Here is a 17980-nt window from a genome sequence, read left to right as displayed (position 1 = left end):
GAATGGAATGAACTCACCCATAAAATGGAAGCAGATACCACAGTGGATTAAAAACCAGAATCCTACCATATGTTATTTACTAGAAACACACATGAGGCAGGTAGACACATGTAGGATAAAGGTAAGAGGCTGGAACAGAATTTATCAGGTATCAACTGAGAAAAAGAAGACAGCAGTCATAATCATGATCTCAGACAAACCTAAAGCAAAAAAGATCTAATTAAAAGAGATAAAGAAGGTAATTGCATACTGATAAAAGGCAGGATAAACAATGAAGAAGTATCAGTACTTGAAATATATGCACCAAATGGTATAGCATCCAGATTTTTAAAGGAAGGAGAAATTATTGTAGCTTAAGGAAGAAATAGATAGTAAAACTCTACTAGTTGGGGGCCTCAACTTTCCTCTATTATCACAGTGATGGTGAACCTATGGCACGAGTGCCAAAGCTAGCAGTAGAGCACTCTCTGTAGGCTTGTGCCGCCCCCTCACCCTCAATTCCCCCCACCCCCGAGATCATTACTAGAAAGGCAGAGCTGCTCCCCTCCCCCTCTCCATGGTGTGTGATGACATTTTTTTTCATAAACCCCCATCCCTCTGCCCAACATCCCAATGGGAATGCACAGAGGGTAGGTAAGGTGGGTGGCTCACAGGCAACAGAGCTGGGGGTAAGGGGAGTTATCAGGCTATACCCCTCCCCTCTTCACCTGCATTGAGGACATTCTTCCCATCACCCACACCTCTACCCAGCAGCCCAATGGGAATGCTTTCTCCCTCCCCTGTGTGGAATATAGTTGGGGGGACAGGGCATGCCTGGCACTTAGTGGAGGGAAAGAGGCACAGTATGATGCCTTTGGGGAGGTGAACATGGCACTCAGTCTGGGGGTTGAGGTGGGGGTGGGGCCTGTCACTCTGTCTCTAAAATGATCTCCATCACTGCCCTATCAGATCTAGATAAATTGAACCAAAAAATAAATAAGAAAGAAGTAAAAGAAGTGAATGAAATTTTAGAAACATTAGTTAATAGATATCTTGAGAAAAGTGAATAGGGATAAAAAGGAACATACCTTCTTTTCTGTAGTACATAGTACATATACAAAGACTGACCATGTACTAGGGCATAAAAACATTACAAACAAATGCAGAAAAACAGAAATAATAAATGCAACTTTTTCTGATCATAATGAGATGAAAATTATAATTAGTAAGGGTGCATGCAGAGGCAAAGTAATAATTAATTGGAAATTAAATCATCTAATTCTTCAAAACTGGTGGGTTAAAGAACAAATCATTGAAACAATTACTGATTTAATTGAAGATAATGACAATGAGGAAACAATATATCAAAAACTATGGGATACAGCCAAAGCAGTACTCAGGGGAAAATTTATATCCCTGAGTGCCTATATCAACAAAAAAGAGAAATAAGAGATTAATGAGTTGGGCATACAACTAAAAAAAAAACTAGAAAAAGAACAAATTAAAAATCCTCAGATAAAGACCAAATCAAAAATCCTAAAAACCAAAAGAGAAATTAATAAAATTGAAATTAAAAGAACTATTGAACTAATAAATAAGACTAGGAGTTGGTTCTTTGAAGACAAAATAGATAAAGTATTGGTTAAAATTTAAAAAGAAAAGAAGAGAATCAAATTAATAGTATAATGAATGAAAAGAGTGATCTCACTTCTAATGAAGAGGAAATTAAGGCAATTATTAAGAGCTATTTTGCTCAATTATATGACAGTCTAGGTGAAATAGATGAATATTTACAAAAATGTAAATTGCCTAGGTTGACAAAAGAGGAAATTGAATAATCCCATATCAGAAAAAGAAATTGATCATGCCATCAAGGAATTCCCTAAGAAAAAAATTCCCAGGGCCAGATGGATTCACAAGTGAATTCTATCAAACATTTGAAGAACAACTAATCCCAGTACTATACAAACTATTTGACAAAATAAGCAAAGAAGGAGGCTTACCAAATTCTTTTTATGACACAAATATGGTACTAATTCCCAAGCTAGGAAGACCAAAAATAAAGAAAGAAAACTATAGATCAAGTCCCTAAATGAACATCAAATCTTAAATACTAGCAAAAAGACTACAGCAAGTTATCACAAGGATTATGACCTGGTGGGATTTATACCAGGAATGCAAGACTGGTTTAATATTAGGAAAACAATCCATATAATTGATGACATCAACAACCAAATTAAGGGAAATCACATGATTATCAACAGATGCAGAAAAGGCCTTTGACAAAATATGACACTTATTCCTATTGAAAACACCAGAACGTATAGGAATAAAAGGGCCTTTCCTCAAAGTAAACAATAGTATTTATTTAGAACCATCAGCATTTATCATCTGCAATGAGAATAAGTTAGAAGCCTTTCCAGTAAGGTCAAAAATGAAGCAAGGATGCCCATTATCACCACTATCATTTAATATTGTACTAGAAGCACTAGTGGTAGCAATTAGAGAAGAAAAAGAAATTAAAGGAATTAAAGTAGGCAATAAGGAAACTAAACTATCACTCTTTGTAAATGATATGACAGTATACTTAGAGAATCCAAGAAAATTAAATAAAAAGCTAGTGGAACTAATTAATAACTTTAGCAAAGGTGTAGGGTATAAAATAAACCCACAAAAATCATCATTATATATTTTCAACAAAACTCAGAGTAAGCATTAGAAAGAGAAACTCCATTTAATATCACTATAGACAATATAAAATATTTGGGAATCTATTTGCCAAGACAAATTCAGAAACTGAATGACCACAACTACAAAACACTTTTCACACAAATAAAACTATATCTAAAAAATTTTAAAACATTAATTGCTCATGGGTACAATGAGCTAATGTAACAAAAATGACAATCCTACCTAAATTAACTTACTTATTCAATGCCATTCCTATCAAACAACCAAAAAAGTTTTTTGTAGAATTAGAAAAAATTATAACAAAGTTCATCTGGAAGAACAAAGGATCAAGAATATCAAGGGAACTAATAAAAAATGGGAAGGGTGGTGGCCTAGCAGTACCAGATCTTAAACAGTGATCATCAAAACAATATGATACTGGCTAAGATATAGAAGGGTGGATCATTGGAATAGACAAGGGGTAAATGACCTCAGCAAGCTAGAGTTTTATAAACCCAAAGATCCCAGTTTTTGGAACAAGAACACACTATTTGACAAAAACTGCTGGGAAAATTATAAAAACAGTATGGGAACAATTAGGTTTAGATCAGTATCTTACACCCTATACCAAAATAAATTCAGAATGGGTAAATGAACTAAATATAAAGAGGGAAATTATAAGTAAATTAGGGGAACATAGAAGAGTATACCTGTCAGATCTATGAGAAAGGAAAGAATTTATAGACCAAGCAGGAAATAGATAATATTACAAGACATAAAATGAATAATTTTGATTATATTAAATTTAAAAGGGTTTGTACAAACAAAACTGATACAACCAAAATTAGAAGAAAGTGATAATCTTGCAAAGAATTTTTATAACAAAAATCTCTGTCAAAGGTCTAATTTATGAAATGTATAAGGAACTAAGTCAAATATACAGGAAAGCAAGCCATTCTCCAATTAACAAATGGTCAACGGATATGAACAGGCAGTTTTCAGAAGAAGAAATAAAAACTATCATTAATCAAATGAAAAAGTGTTCTAAATCCCTTCTGATTAGAGAAATGCAGATCAACACAACTCTAAGGTACCACTTTACACCTAACAATTGGCCAATATGACAGTAAAGGAAAATAATAAATATTGGAGGGGATGTGGCAAAATAGGGACACTAATATACTGCTAGTGGAATTGTGAATTGATCCAATCATTCTGAAAGACAATTTGGAATTATGCCCAAAGAACTTTAAAAGAGTGCATGCCCTTTGATCCAGCCATACCACTGCTGGGTCTGTACCCCAAAGAGATTTTAAAAAATAGATGTACAAAAATATTCATAGCTGCACTCTTTGTGGTGGCAAAAAAATTGGAAAATGATGGGATGTCCCTTGATTGGGGAATGGCTGAACAAATTGTGGTACATGTTGGTGATGGAATATTATTTCTATTGTGCTATAAGAAATGATGAACTGCTTGATTTCTATCTGAACTGGAAAGACCTCCATGAACTGATGCAGAATGAAAGGAGCAGAAGCAAGAGAACATTGTACATAGAAACCGAAACCTTGTGGAATAATCAAATGTAAGTGACTTTGCTACTAGCAGCAATGCAATGATCCAGGAAAATCCCAAGGGATTTATAAGAAAGAACACTATCCACATTGAGAGAAAGAACTGTGGGAGTAGAAACACAGAAGAAAAACTTATGATTAATCATTTGGTTATATGGGATTTGGAGTTTGGGTTTTAAAAGATTATTACAAAAACGAGTAATGTGGAAATATGTATTAAGTGATAATTACACATATAACCCAGTGGAATTGTTTGTGAGCTCTGGGGGTAGGGGAGGAAAGAGGGGAGGGAGATCATGTAACCATGGAAAAAATATTTTAAAATAAATAAATACATTTAAAAAAAATTTTTTAAAGGTGACATTATCTATGCCATCATCTAAGTCATTGATAATGAAAAAATTGAAGGGCAGTAGGCCAAGGATAGACTCCTGGGGCACTCCACTAAAGACTTTCTTCCAAGATAAAATTGAACCACTAATGACAGTTCTTTGCCTATGATCATTTATGTTTGCAAATCCTCCTAACAATACTATTGTTTAGTTCAAATTTCTCCATATTTTCCACATGAAAAGCATAAGTGATTGTCAAAGGCTTTTCTAAAACTCAGGTAAATGATAAGGAAATGGGGTTATCCTAGAATAATTCATCATTCATTCAGTATTGGCTCTTTCCTAGATGTTTACCAATCATTCTCTAATAATGTGCTCTAGAATTCTACTAAAAAATGAAGGCAAGATTTTTTGTTCTAGATTTTACAGATCCTATTCTTTTTTTGTAAACTGAGGCAAAATGTCATGTAGCATTCATGCATCACAGATTTTTCATAATCTTTCATTCAGTCAGTCATTCAATAAACATGTATAAAGCATTTATTATGTAAAAGGTAGAGTCCAGAGCATTGTAAAACAAAAATAAAACATGAATTAATGTTTTCAAGGCTTATATTCTATTTATGAAGCTATGATTTATACACAGATAACTGTAATACTAAAAAGGAGTAATAGAGGAAAAGGAGATGCTTAGACAAAGCAATCTTAAATTCTAATGAATTGACTTAAAGATGAAATTTCAGAACATAAACTTTGATAAATCAAAGACTGCTTACATTGCTTTGCATAAATCATTATGACCTTTTACACGCAGCGGTTCTCAACCTCTCAATTTGTAGCAATGAGAATACATAATGCATATCAGGTATTTACATTCCAAATCATAACTGTAGCAAAATTACAGTTTTTAGTAGCCACCAAAATAAATTTTTGGTTTGGGGTCACCGCAAGATGAGGAACTGTATTGCGGGGTCACGGCATTAGAAAGGTTGAGAACCACTGTTTTACAGCATCTGGTCTCCTCAGCCAGATTACAAACTGCCTGAGGCCAGGGACAATGTCTTAAAGTTCTCTGTATCCCTCACAGTCTGCCTTTCAAGTCATTGGGACTTGGGAAATACCGGAAAGACCCATTCTCTATCCAAAGAAGCCTCTTGGTAATAAATATCAAAATTGTATGAAAGAAAGTCCTGCTAATGGGCCCATACTAGCCTTATTTCAGTAAGAAAAAAAGCTCTGTTCTAAGTGGAAGCCTCCTCCCAGTCCGTCCATGAGCCAGGCTTTGAGTCCTGGGCCCTGTCTGGCCCTGGTCCTGCCTCCACACTCACATAGTCACTGCCCTATAGTGTTGATACAGCATCTTCTATTTGTTTTGGCCACATGTCTGTTTATACCAAGGTAGCTGCTACAATCCTTACTCGATATGAAAGGAAAATGAGGTGGAAAGTGACTCGTTCATGATCCCATGATAAGCCTCATGCTTGCTTTTTGTTTTCAGTTGTTAATCTAGGGCAAGGGTTCTTAACTGAGATCCCTGAAACTTGTGTTGTTTTTTTTGGGGGGGGGGAGGGTTGTCCCTCTCAAGTATTTTATTTATACTATTTCAATATAGCTGGTTTTCTTTGTAATCCTATGAATTTTATTTTAGGCATTAAAAAACATGATGGTCCATGGGCTTTGAGAAACTGCCGCGGGCAGTCCAGGACACAGAAAGTTAAGAAACACTGATTTGAGAGGCTTGGGAGAGTTGGGGCAAATGAGAGCAAAAAACTGAAAGTGCATCTCATGGGAAATATTACTTTCTTATTAAATATAGTAACTTTTACTTCTGCAACACTCCCAGGTTTAAGAAACACCTTCCCCACAAGCACCCTGTAGGACAAGTGGCCCATGGATTATTCTCCTCATTTTGCTGAGGAGGAGAATGCCACCAGAGGGGGAAGGGCATTGACTTATCCAAGATCATACAGTGAGTAAGGGTCAAAGCGGGGACAAACTTAAATCCGCTGATTCCAAGACAACATATCCCAATGCGATTTGGGCTCAGTTGGGTCCCTGACAAAGCCTCTGTATCCTAGGGCATCCTCAAGAGAATTCTCTGGCTTCCTCAGAGAGACAATGGCCTGAAAGCATCTATACAGTTCCCCTTTCAAAACACACAAATAGGCTCTTACTTCCCCTCTCCCAGAAAGTCATTGCTCAGTGCCATTTTATTCCATGGAGCTCAGATCTGATCAGCAAATTTCCATGTTTAAAAGTCATGGGGACCTTAACCTGGCATCATGGATCTTCAAGCAAGGAACGTGCAATATATAGTGCATAGTCTGTGCCATTTACTCCACTAAACACTTTACAAATATTATCCCAGGGGTGGGTAAGTAATACAGTAGATAGAGTAACAGGCCTGGAGTGGGGAGGAACTGGAGGAATCAAATCTGGATTCCAAGCTGTATGACCTTGGGCAATTCACTTAACTCCCATTGTCTAGCCCTTATCACACTTCTATCTTAGAATTTTAGAACTGATACTATGATTAATTGATATTTATATATATATATATGTATATATACATATATCTGTTTTTAAATTAAAGAATCACAGGATTAAACCTAAGGAAAGGCAGCTGGGTAGCTCAGTGGATTGAGAGTCAAGCCTAGAGACGGGAGGTCCTAGGTTCAAATCTGGCCTCAGACACTCCCAGCTGTGTGACCCTGGGCAAGTCACTTAACCCCCATTGCCTAGCCCTTACCCCTCTTCTGCCTTGGAACCAATACACAGTATTGAATCCAAGACAGAAGGGTTTAAAAAAATGAATTAATAAAATTAAATAAATAAATAAACAAGCAACTAAATAAATAAATAAACCTAAGGAAGGAACCTTAAAGATACTTGGAGACTTCGATTTATCTTACCAAAAAGCCTATGCCCATCCCTAAAAAGAAGACGTCCAAGAAGTACAATTCCCTAGTTAAACTGTGGACTTTAGACCCTGCTGCCCCAGATTCCTCCCTGAAGCTATCTAAAAGCTTCCCCACTCAGCCTTTCCCAAGTCCAGGACTGTAAAGACCAAGCTGGCCAATCTAATTGCTATTCCTTCTCCAGGTGGAGGGGTCTTTGCTTTATAATAATGAAAAACCAGCTTCTCAATCTGAGAAACTTTAATAAGTCCCTCAGGTTTTATTGGCATCGTATTATTTTATAGGCTTCGGAAAAATCATTCCTTCCTCCTTCCCGCCTGCCCCTTCTCTGAAAACCTGTTCTAGTTCCCAGCTACAAGGTCCATTTTCTCCCCATCCAGGCCTGCCTGGACATCAGGCCTTCCATGGGTATGTGATTGCCTCCTGGATGCAAGTCTCCTCTAGGCAGAATCTGGTCAGGAGCTGAGCCCACGGAGGAAATCTGGTCCAGGGTTATGGGGCACAGACACTGGCTGCTCCCTGCAGGTTCTGCCCCCTCGGGTTCAGGCCTAACCAGAGGCTGAGACAGGAAGAGATGCATGACAGACAGGAGATGAATTTAGATGAAAAAAAGTAAACAATGAGGGAAAGCCACAGACTGATCCTATCAGAGAGATGTTCTTGTGGCTTTAAGTCCTGAGTCGTAAATCCTTCTACCTCTAAAGGGTGAGGTTTGAATCCTGTCCCAAAGGTCATTCTGGTCCTGTAGCCCTTGAGGGGTACTTCACCACCTAAGTGCCACATCCCTCCCTAACCGTGGGACTCCCAGGAAACTCCAGCCATTCCCTTTCCCCTCCACTTGGACTCCAGAGCCCTTCAGAACCTACTCTTTCCTTCCTTCCTAATGATCTGACACTTTCATCCTTACCAAGTAGTCTGTGACCCAGAGGCACTGCCCTCTGGCTGCCCCACCAAGCCTCTCCATCTCTGGGTCACCCTCCTGACTTCAAGCCTCCACCAAAATCCCATCTCGCAGAGGAAGCCTGCGCCAAGCCTTCCCGACTCCTGGGTCTTCCCTGTCAATTATTCCCTCTCACTCCTAGAGACAGTTTGTTTGCATCCATGTATTTGCATGCTGTCTCCCCACTCAGATCATGAGCTCTTCTGAAGGCAGGCCCTGGCTCTTATCCATCCTTGTATCTCATCTCCAACTCTCACCCCTGCACAGTCTGTAAGCCATGGACCAATGAACTGTATCTGCCTGAGGGGCCGCTCTGCCCCCTGGGAAATGGCCCATGGTGGCCCAGAGGCCCAGCTGAGAGGCCATTCAAGAACTCGAGATACCACCTCCCCACTGCCACTGCCACAGAGCTAGGGAATGGGGGCTACTCAGGGGGATCTGTGAGGTCTTTGTGGGTCTTGGAACAAGGTGCTCCGCATGAGTCTGGCTGGAATTATTTCTTTTTTTATGGTAGGGACAGGGGAGGGAAGAAAGCCATTCACCAAAAAGAAAAGAACAAAAGACCTGTAAGAGTAATATTCCAACAGGTGGGTCCTGGGGATGACGTCTCCCTTCTAGTCCATCTCCTTTTACAGATGGGAAAGAGTCCCTAAAGGGAACACTTTGCAGGGGTTCAGGTCACTCCTGATCCCTCTCCAATATCCCCAGGAAAAGCACAAGAGCAAGTTACCCCAAAAATGTCTCATGCTAATGGGGGAGCCTGCAAAAAGGAGCTCAGAAAGTGGCCCTAACCCATTCGACATAATCTCTCACAAAGAGCATCCATCATGTATCCTTCCTCATCCTCTCCCTCTCCCACCCAAGTACCCACAAACTCAGCCTTCTCTCCTTTGATTTCACTCTTCTGGGCCACAAAGGGGAAGAGAAGACAGAAGCTATTCAGAAGCCTCCAGTCTTCTGCAAACACTTCTCAGTCCAGGAAGCCTCTCTCCAGGTCCTTCATTGGGCCTATAGCACCCTTAACCCTCAATCAACATGGAAAGAGTACACCATGTAAAGAAGGGTCAGCTCTCCCCTCTAGTCACATTAGGTCTCTGGGTCCCCCTGCTATTCACTGAAGGTTCCTTGCTGCCTTGGTTTCTTTGGAGGGAAAAAGTTTCTGGGGTTTGTACTGGCCCAGAATAGGAAGCATCCTACCTGAAATGGATTAAAGCAAAGTAGTTCAATGGATTGAGAGCCAGGCCTAGAGACAGGAGGTCCTAGGTTCAAATATCATCTCAGATACTTCCTAGCTGTGTGACCTTGGGCAAGTCACTTAATACTCATTGCCTAGTCCTCACAGCTCTTCTGCCTTGGAACTAATAATCAGTATTGATTCTAAGATGGAAGAGAAAGGCTTTCTAATTTTTTTTTTAAATAAAGCAAAAGTCAGGGATCAGAAGGAAACAAAGGAATAGGGAATAACTAGTCTAGCAGTCTAGTCAGTCTTGATGTTTGCTGAAAGAGAGAGAGAGAGAGAGAGAGAGAGAGAGAGAGAGAGAGAGAGAGAGAGAGAGAGAGAGAGAGAGGTAGAAATTTATTTATTTATTTATTTATTTATTTATTTTTAGTAGCATGAGATTACCTCCATGATCCCAGGAATGCAGCAGAGGTAGCCTGAGCCTTCCACCAGAAAGATTGTGCTGATAACATAGGAGCCCATTAGTGGAGAAAAAATGTTAAATGGGCAAACAAAAACCAAAAATCTAGTCTCCCCTGAAAATTTTGCAATATATGTGTGTGTGCATGTATGTATATGTTTGGGGGAGCATGTTAGAAAGGGGAGCTGGTTTTACTGGTTAGACCTCTAGAGGCAATTCAAAAACCTCACTATTTCTCTCCTTCTGCCTTCCTAACATTAAATCCTTCATAGACAAAACTCATGCCACATCCTCCAGGCTGCAGGTGAGCCTTTTTGCATATGGACAGCATCCAGCATCTATACCTTTTGGAAGAGCAATAAGCCCATATTTAATACAATGCTGCCCTTCAGGAAAATCCAGGACCTGGGAAACTGGCCTTCTGGCTCATTGCAAGCCATGTGAGCTGACTCTGGGAGTCAGCAATGCTTTACAAAATTTATCTTATTTTATTTATAAATTAATTATATTTATATATATATTTATATATAATATAATATATATATATTTATAATTTATAAATTAATTATAAAATTATTTTATTCTCCTACTGTCCCCCTTATCATAAACGTGGAACCCCGGGCAGCTGATGGGAGAGTGACTTGGCCCTGCAAGGGTGCCCCAACCAGCAAATGTTTGGGACTGGATCTGAACTCCGCTCTTCCTGACTCCAGAAAGTCCACTAATCTCTACCAAGGTATTAAACCCCATTCAAATCAGTAAATGTGTGTTGGGGGAAGGGTGGAATTAGGGAAGGGCATTTTTACGAGTTTAAGAGGGTAAATTCATCCCGGGAGTGATAGGCTGCCCTTAGCATCCCCCCAACCTCTGCCAGGTATGGTCCTCCAGGAAGGCTGGAGACTTCTAGGGTGGAGAGGGGCACTCTGAGGCCTCGAGGACTCCAAGCACTCACGAAGATAGAAGAAAAGAAAGGGGCGGGGGAATTGGGTGGGTGGATGTGTGGGGAGAAGGTGAATCCTATGATACGGATACTCCGCGGATAAATGGAGGTTGTGAAACAGAGGGGAGGGGGAGGGGCACGGGTCCGAGAATGAGTCCTTGAAAGAAGCAGGAAGCATCCAGGGGGACAGGTGGATCTCGACTTGGGGCATAAGTGGGAGCTGCGCGTGGAAACTAGAGATACTGGTCCGGGGAGACACCAACGTGGACGGGAAAGGGAGGTCGCAGGGAGAGTCGGTGGCGCTCTCGGGTGGGGGGTTCTTGGGTTGGAGGGGCTCTCACCTGCGGACCACCAAGCAGCCTACGATCACCAGAAGCAGGAGGCCAAGTTTCCGGCGTTGTTCTCGCCGCCGGCCGGAGGTGGTCCACATCTTGGGTGGCGGCGGCGGCGGCTGCGGCTGCGGTTGGCGCTCCGACCCAGGGTCACGGTCCCACTCAGGCTCTGGCTCTCAGGCTCCGACTCCGGCTCCGGCTCCGGCTCCGGCTACCACTAGCTACCAGCACGCCAGCCGGAGCCAGTTTCCTAGGAAACTACACCCTGCCCAGCCCCTTTGGTCGCGCTAACTCTCTTGGTCCCGCCTACCAGCTCCTCTCATTGGGCTTCTTCAAGGCTGATCACACACCCCCTGACGCCTAATATGGTCAGGCTCCGTTACCGAAGGGGTGGAAGGGGTGGGCCCTGGAGCACTGGCTCCGCGGAGCTGAGATGTAAGAGAGAGAAGACCTGGCTGATCGGGTTCGGAATCTTGGCCCGAAAGAGGCGGGGTGTTTTTCCCGCCTCCCTCTGGCTCCATGGCGAGGCTCTGAAGTGGTGGCCCTTGGGCGCTGCCTGCCATTCACTCCACCTCCGCACTCCCAACGCACAGACCTTGCAAGTCCCAGAAGTGAGGGCCATGGGAAGGCAGAGCCCAAAGCTACTACAAACAGGAACAGAGAGTTAGGCACTGGGAGCATGCCCTGAAATGCACACACACTGAGCTGCTAGATTTTCTGTGACAAATTCTCCAAAATCCTCACTTTGGGGAGAAGAATTTTTTTTTTAATTTAAAAGGATTAATTTTTTATTTAAAAAAGTTTAAATACATGCAAATTTGTGGTCTTTCTTTCCATCAAGGCAGACCCATAGCCAATTAAAATTTAGTAAAAGCTTTCATGAGGTATAAAATACCACCTCAGAGCCTTACCACGGGCTGCATGATCCTAAGAGAGTCACTTAACCTGTATCAGCCTCAATTTCCTCATCCATAAAATGGAGATAATAATAGCACCTCCCTCTCTCCCCCACTGTTGTGAGGAGCAAATGAAATAGCCTATGTGAAGAGTTTCAAAACTTTAAAGCAATAGATAATTGCTATTGGGAGTATCTAGATGGTTCAGTGGATTGAGAGTGAGAAGGTCCTGGGTTCAAATATGACCTCAGTCACTTATTAGCTGTTGTAATAGTAGAAATAATAATAATAATAGCATTTATATAATATAGAAGAGCTTGAAATATTATATTTCCTTTCTCTGGGAGTTAGGTTCTATTATTAGCATTTTATAGTTGAGAAAACTAAAACAAACAGATTAAGATTTGAACTCAGATCTTCCTGACTCCAAGCCCAGTGTTCTATCCACTGAGCTGCCTACTAGAATGAGTTCTTGGTAAAGTCTACAAGAATTCAGTGCCACCTCTACCACCTGGTAAAACATTATCTGTTGTTTTTTCACCCTACCTTCTTAGAATCAATATTGTGTATTGGTTCTAAGGCAGAAGAGCAGCAAGGGCTGGGTAACTGAGGGTTAAGTAATTTGGCCAGGGTCACTGAGCTAGGAAGTGTCTGAGGCCAAATTTGAATTGAGGACCTCCTATATCTAGGCCTGGCTCTCAGTCCACTGGGCTATAGTTGCCCCTGAAACATCCTCTTTTAATCATACTTGCCAGTAAATCAAAGAAGTAAAAAATGCTTGATTTAGAGCTGGAAGGGACCTTAGAGGTCATCTAGTCCAGTGTCTTCATTTTACAGATGGACCAAGCAAAGTGAATTGACTCACCAAAAGTCATACAGTTTTGGCAGAGTCAGAATTCAAACTCAGGTCCTGACTCCAGGTCCAGTGTCCTTCCATAATAGGACATTTGCTAAATTCTCATGTGGAAGAGGATGCTGGGATTAAGGGACTGACTAAATGCAAGCTCCAACGCTTTCTGGAGCTCACTGCTCCGGGTCTGAACTTCAGGAATTTCCAGGAAAATCCTTATTTGGTGGTGGGGGTGGGGGTGGAAGTCACAGACAGCAGCAGGGATCCAGAAGATACCCCCCACCCAGCCCCCACCACTACCATGCTTTAAATCCATTTGTCTTTCCTGGCATAAAATGCTGAATGTGCAAGCCTATTTCTGAGCCTAATGAGGCCTCCCTCCTTAGGAGCCAGACTGGTCAGCGATTTTTGGCTGCCTCTTCCAAGCACTGGGCAAATATTGAGTCCCATTTAATGGCAAAATAAACAACCAAATGCTGACCCCCCCAAAAATAATGAAGCAAAACCAATCTATTCTCTTGGTCCCTGTTTGACTTTTCTACCCCTGTCTCATTCAGTCCTAACCAAAGTGGGGAAGAGAAATACCACAGTAAAGATGCCATAGCATGGACACAACATCTTCATCTGTGTAAAGTTAACAAATCATTTTAAAGGCCATCAGCTCAAAAAGACACCTTGAGACAGAAACAAGAATACTAAAGGAACTTCACAGCATAGAAAGCCTGAACTCTCAGGCTTCTCCTGTCCTTATGCTTTTATTAAGGCAAGGGGGCAGGGGGAAAAGACTAAAAACAGCGGATGGCTTCATTCTGCTGCCTATTCTCCACCTCTTTGTTTTATCTTGGCATCCATTTCCCTGAGGACTGTTAGCTTCTGTCCCTTCCCAGGGGGTCCATAGAGAGTTTTGTCACTGATTGCAAAGCACGCGTGGGGAGCAAAGAACTTGTCCATGAAGTAAGGGGCTCCAGATTCCCAGGTCTGCTGGTACTTAGGTATGGCCCACTGACCAAAAATTAACTGACCAGTCACGTTGCCATGCCAGTCTGTCTGAACTAGCACTTGAGAAAAAAAGAAAAATTAGGAACCTTTGCAAGATTGCCCTGAAGGCAGGTAAGGCCTTTCCTAATTTAATGAAGGGAAAGTACCATACTAAGCTTTTAAAATTCTATGCAAAACTGAGGTAGCTTTGGCCTTCCTGCTCCTAAATTTAACTCTTGGAAGTAGGAAGAATAAAGAAAATGGTGATTTAAATTCAATTCCAGGAGGCGAGGAGAGCTGGGGGTACCTTAATGTTTTATTCTATCCAGTGCTTTCCGTTGGTGACAAGGGGAAACACCCTAGAAATAAGGGCAAAGGCAAAAAAGGAAGAATGTAACTGGGGTATAATGAGCTTGGGAAATGAAGAGAAAAGGCAAGAGAAGTTAGAGATAATTGGGAATTAGGAAGAAAAAAAAATATAGCTTGATACAGGGGGAATAACCCTGTCGTTGCTGTTTTCTTACCTGGGAGATCAATTCATGGAATATCTCTGGGACTCAGTTTCCTCATCTGTAAAATGAAGGTGTTGGATAGAATGGCCTCTAAGGTCCCTTCCAGCTCTCCATCTCTCATCATCCAATAAACATTTATTAAGTACCTACTGTCCCAGACCCTGCACTAGGAACTAGAGATGGCTACACAAACAAAAATTGATTAGTCTACATACACCTTCATGGAGTCTCTGTTTTTAAAAGGGGAGACAACAGGCCCAGATGCAAGGGGTTTTCAAAAGTCCTGGCGCCATTCTAAGCTACTAAAGTTCCTAAGGTTTAAGACAACAATAAGATTTTGGTAACATAATGTGCAAATGCAGCATGCATTCTCTGAAACCAATTCCTCTAAAGAAAGAGGAGAAGCTCAGCTGGCCAAATGTACAGAAAATGTTGGATCAATAAAGCAGTAGAGTATTCTTCTCACCCTGGAAGACCTGAAGAGCAAAGGAGTAAGGGAGGCAGCTGCAAAGGTGCTATGATTTTTAGAGCACCCAGGATCCATCTTTGTACCCTGGAGTGTAGGCAGAACAACTGAGACCACAGTTTAGGGTACCTATAATGTTTAGGAACTTTCTCCTGGCCAAGAATTCAGGTGGCTAGAAAAAATGCATCCTTTCTTCCCTTCCAAAAGGACAGACCTTTAAATCAAGAGTTTTCTGTTCTCCTAGGTTGTTTATTTCCTGGTTTAAATAATACTCTAATGCCTGCTTTCCCAAAATAAATAATAATAATAACAACAACAATCCACTTTGGAATGGCATATAACTATAACAATGGAGATGGCATTGAGATAGTAACTAAGGTTGGTACAGAAAGACAAAGGAGTCCAACCCATCAGGATAAAAATGGGGGTGATTTCCATCTAGCTGGGGACTCCTAGTTATGAGAAAGAATCTTATGGTCTTGATGTATTGATTTTGGATAAACCTTCCCAGAAAGAAGAACATATCTAGATCTGAGAGTTTCCTTCTGCCCCCAAAGCTAAAGGGAACTGGTTTCTGTTGCAACAGAATGGAGGGTAAAAGGGTTGGGAGGGGTAGCTGTTACTGAACCATGTCCTTACCTACTTGCTCAATGAAGCAAAGGTGGTGGCTAGGGACCATGTCCAGTTCAGGAAGGAGAAATAGGTGGGCTGGAAAGAGTTACTCTCTATAAATTCTGAGGGGGGGGACAGAAGAGGGAGCAGTTACCCCCTCTTTTTAATGTCCACCTGGATAAATTTAATTTTCCAGCTGGATAAAGATTTCATAGATTTATACAAGACAAATATAAAACAGCCTAGTGGGTATTATACTAGATTTGGGGTAAGGAAGATCTAGGTTTGCATTCTATTTCTAACACTTACTAGCATGGACAAGGCTCTTAGTCTCTCTGAACATCATCTATTCTTTGATCTATAAATCAGAAATAATAATACTTGTTTTATAAATTAGGAATAATAATACTACCTACCACATAGGGCTATTTTGAGTCTCAAATGAGAATATATGTAAAACATTTTGCAAACCTTAAAGCATTATAGAAAGGTAAGTTATTATGTGGAGGGGAAGCTGATTTCAAAATAAAAATACTAATTAAAATTTTTTAAAGAAAGATATACTATTGCTATCAGAGCAAAAATAGTGACTATAGCAGAGAAAACCACTAGACTACTTTTGACTACTATCAAGGAATATTCAAACTTCACACTACATATCTCTGCCTTTACCCCCTACCTGATTTCCTTATGACCTAGAATTTACTAGACTGTCTGATTCAGAGATTGTCTAAATGCTATCACCTGAGATCAATCATCCTGAGTCTGCCTATTCTCTTCTTTCAGGCTGACCAGTCTAAAGAACTGTGTAGGACCTTCTTTCACTTATCCTCATAATCATAGATATGCGTGGAACATAGACCAGATGTGCTGACTCAGCTGGACACACATGGCTCATGTTCTAGGCATATGGAAACTGATCATTAGAGGGAGTTTGGTGGCCAAATGGTTAAAGCACCAAGCCTGGAATCAAGAAGACATTGGGTTCAAATCTGGTCTCAGATACTTCCTAATTATGTGACCCTGGGCAAGTCACTTAACCCCATTTGCCTAACCCAGTGATGGCAAACCTTTTAGAGACTGAGTGCCCAAACTGCAACCCTCACACCTCATGTGAGCCACTTACCTTACCCCAGGCAGGGGAGAGAGGAAGTGTTCCTTATTGTGCTGCTTGAGAGAGGGGTAAGTGATGGGAGAAATGTCCTCAGGCACGGTGGAGAGGGGGAAGAAAGAAGCCCCTCTGGCACATGTACCATAGGTTCAGCAACACAGACCTAACCCATGCCATCTATCTTAGAGTTATTACTAAGGTAGAAAGTAAGGGTTTCAGGGGGGATGGGAGCAACCTGACCATGGCATTAAAACTTCACAAACAAATGTGGAAAAAATTATGCATGCATCTTTTACCCTCTACAATATAATAAAAATTACATTCAATAAAGAATCTTTGAAGCAAAGATTAAAATTTAATTAAAAAATTAATTAAAACTAAATAATTTAATCCTAAAGAATAGGTAGGTCAAAGATAGAACCATAAAAATAATCAATAACTTCATTAACAATGATGACAATGAAACAATAGTGACAAATGAAATCCCAGAGTTTATGGAATATAGTCAAAGTAGTACTTAGGAGAAAACATGTATCTTTAAATGTTTTTTATCAATAAAATCAAGAAAGACCAGTTCAACAAATCAGACCTCAACAAATAAACCTCATCTCAATAATTAAACACCAAAATTCAATACTGAAAATCAAAGGAGAGATTAACAAAATTAAATTTTTTAAGTAATAAATTTAAAATAAAACTAGAGGTCATCACACCAAGAAGTCTGTCCAATAACAGGTACTCCAACAGCTGCCTAATTCCTTCAACTATACTTAATGATGAGTCAGCCCAGAGCTTCCTGCTCACTCCTCCTGCCTGGTTGGTCCCTGGCTTGGACAGCACACTGAGTAAGTTTGCCCAACACACTATCCCAATCAGTGTTCCAAGGCAAGACAGGTCCTCGGGGTGGAAAAGGGAGATTAAAGGTGAGTCTGGACTATTCCTTTTGGAAGATGGAAAGAAGATAGCCCAAATTTGGATCCTTCTCTAAAAGAGATGATTCTTTTTAAAGTCTTGTCACCAACCCTGCCTGCAGCGACTCTTGGCTAATACATCTTCCCTCACCTTTTCTGGCAACATGTTCAAGGATCCAGTTTATTAGCCTGGAGATGGGAGTTCACTTGACCTAGCCAGGAATTGCTGCACATTCCTAGGAGTGGTCTTCAGGGAGGTCTTCCTTTCAATGGATGAGACATTGGAGCTCCCAGTGGGAAACAGTCAAATCTTAAGGAC

At 40.8% G+C, this 17980-nt stretch overlaps 1 protein-coding gene across 3 annotated transcripts in view; it reads right to left on the bottom strand.

Moving 5' to 3' along the window:
• Positions 1-11665, bottom strand: part of GLB1L2 (galactosidase beta 1 like 2) — a 75468-nt gene extending 63803 nt beyond the window's left edge. Inside the window, exons 1-2 of one of the 3 annotated variants that reach the window (XM_007495170.3) lie at positions 11335-11648; positions 10038-10095 (exon numbers count right to left, since the gene is read on the bottom strand). Coding sequence is in view for 2 of the 3 variants with exons in the window: in XM_007495168.3 (XP_007495230.2) it covers positions 11335-11423 (89 nt within the window). In the remaining variant the exon portion in view is untranslated. Of the gene's footprint in view, positions 1-10037; positions 10096-11334 lie in introns of all 3 variants that reach the window. The other 2 variants (XM_007495168.3, XM_007495169.3) reach the window with 2 other exon arrangements.
• Positions 11666-17980: the final 6315 nt, after the last annotated feature.

The sequence above is a fragment of the Monodelphis domestica genome, chromosome 4 (assembly GCF_027887165.1).
Source record: "Monodelphis domestica isolate mMonDom1 chromosome 4, mMonDom1.pri, whole genome shotgun sequence".
Lineage (NCBI taxonomy): Eukaryota > Metazoa > Chordata > Mammalia > Didelphimorphia > Didelphidae > Monodelphis > Monodelphis domestica.
The sequence above is the reverse complement of the archived record's forward strand: the minus strand, read 5'-3'. Positions and strand labels throughout refer to the sequence as shown.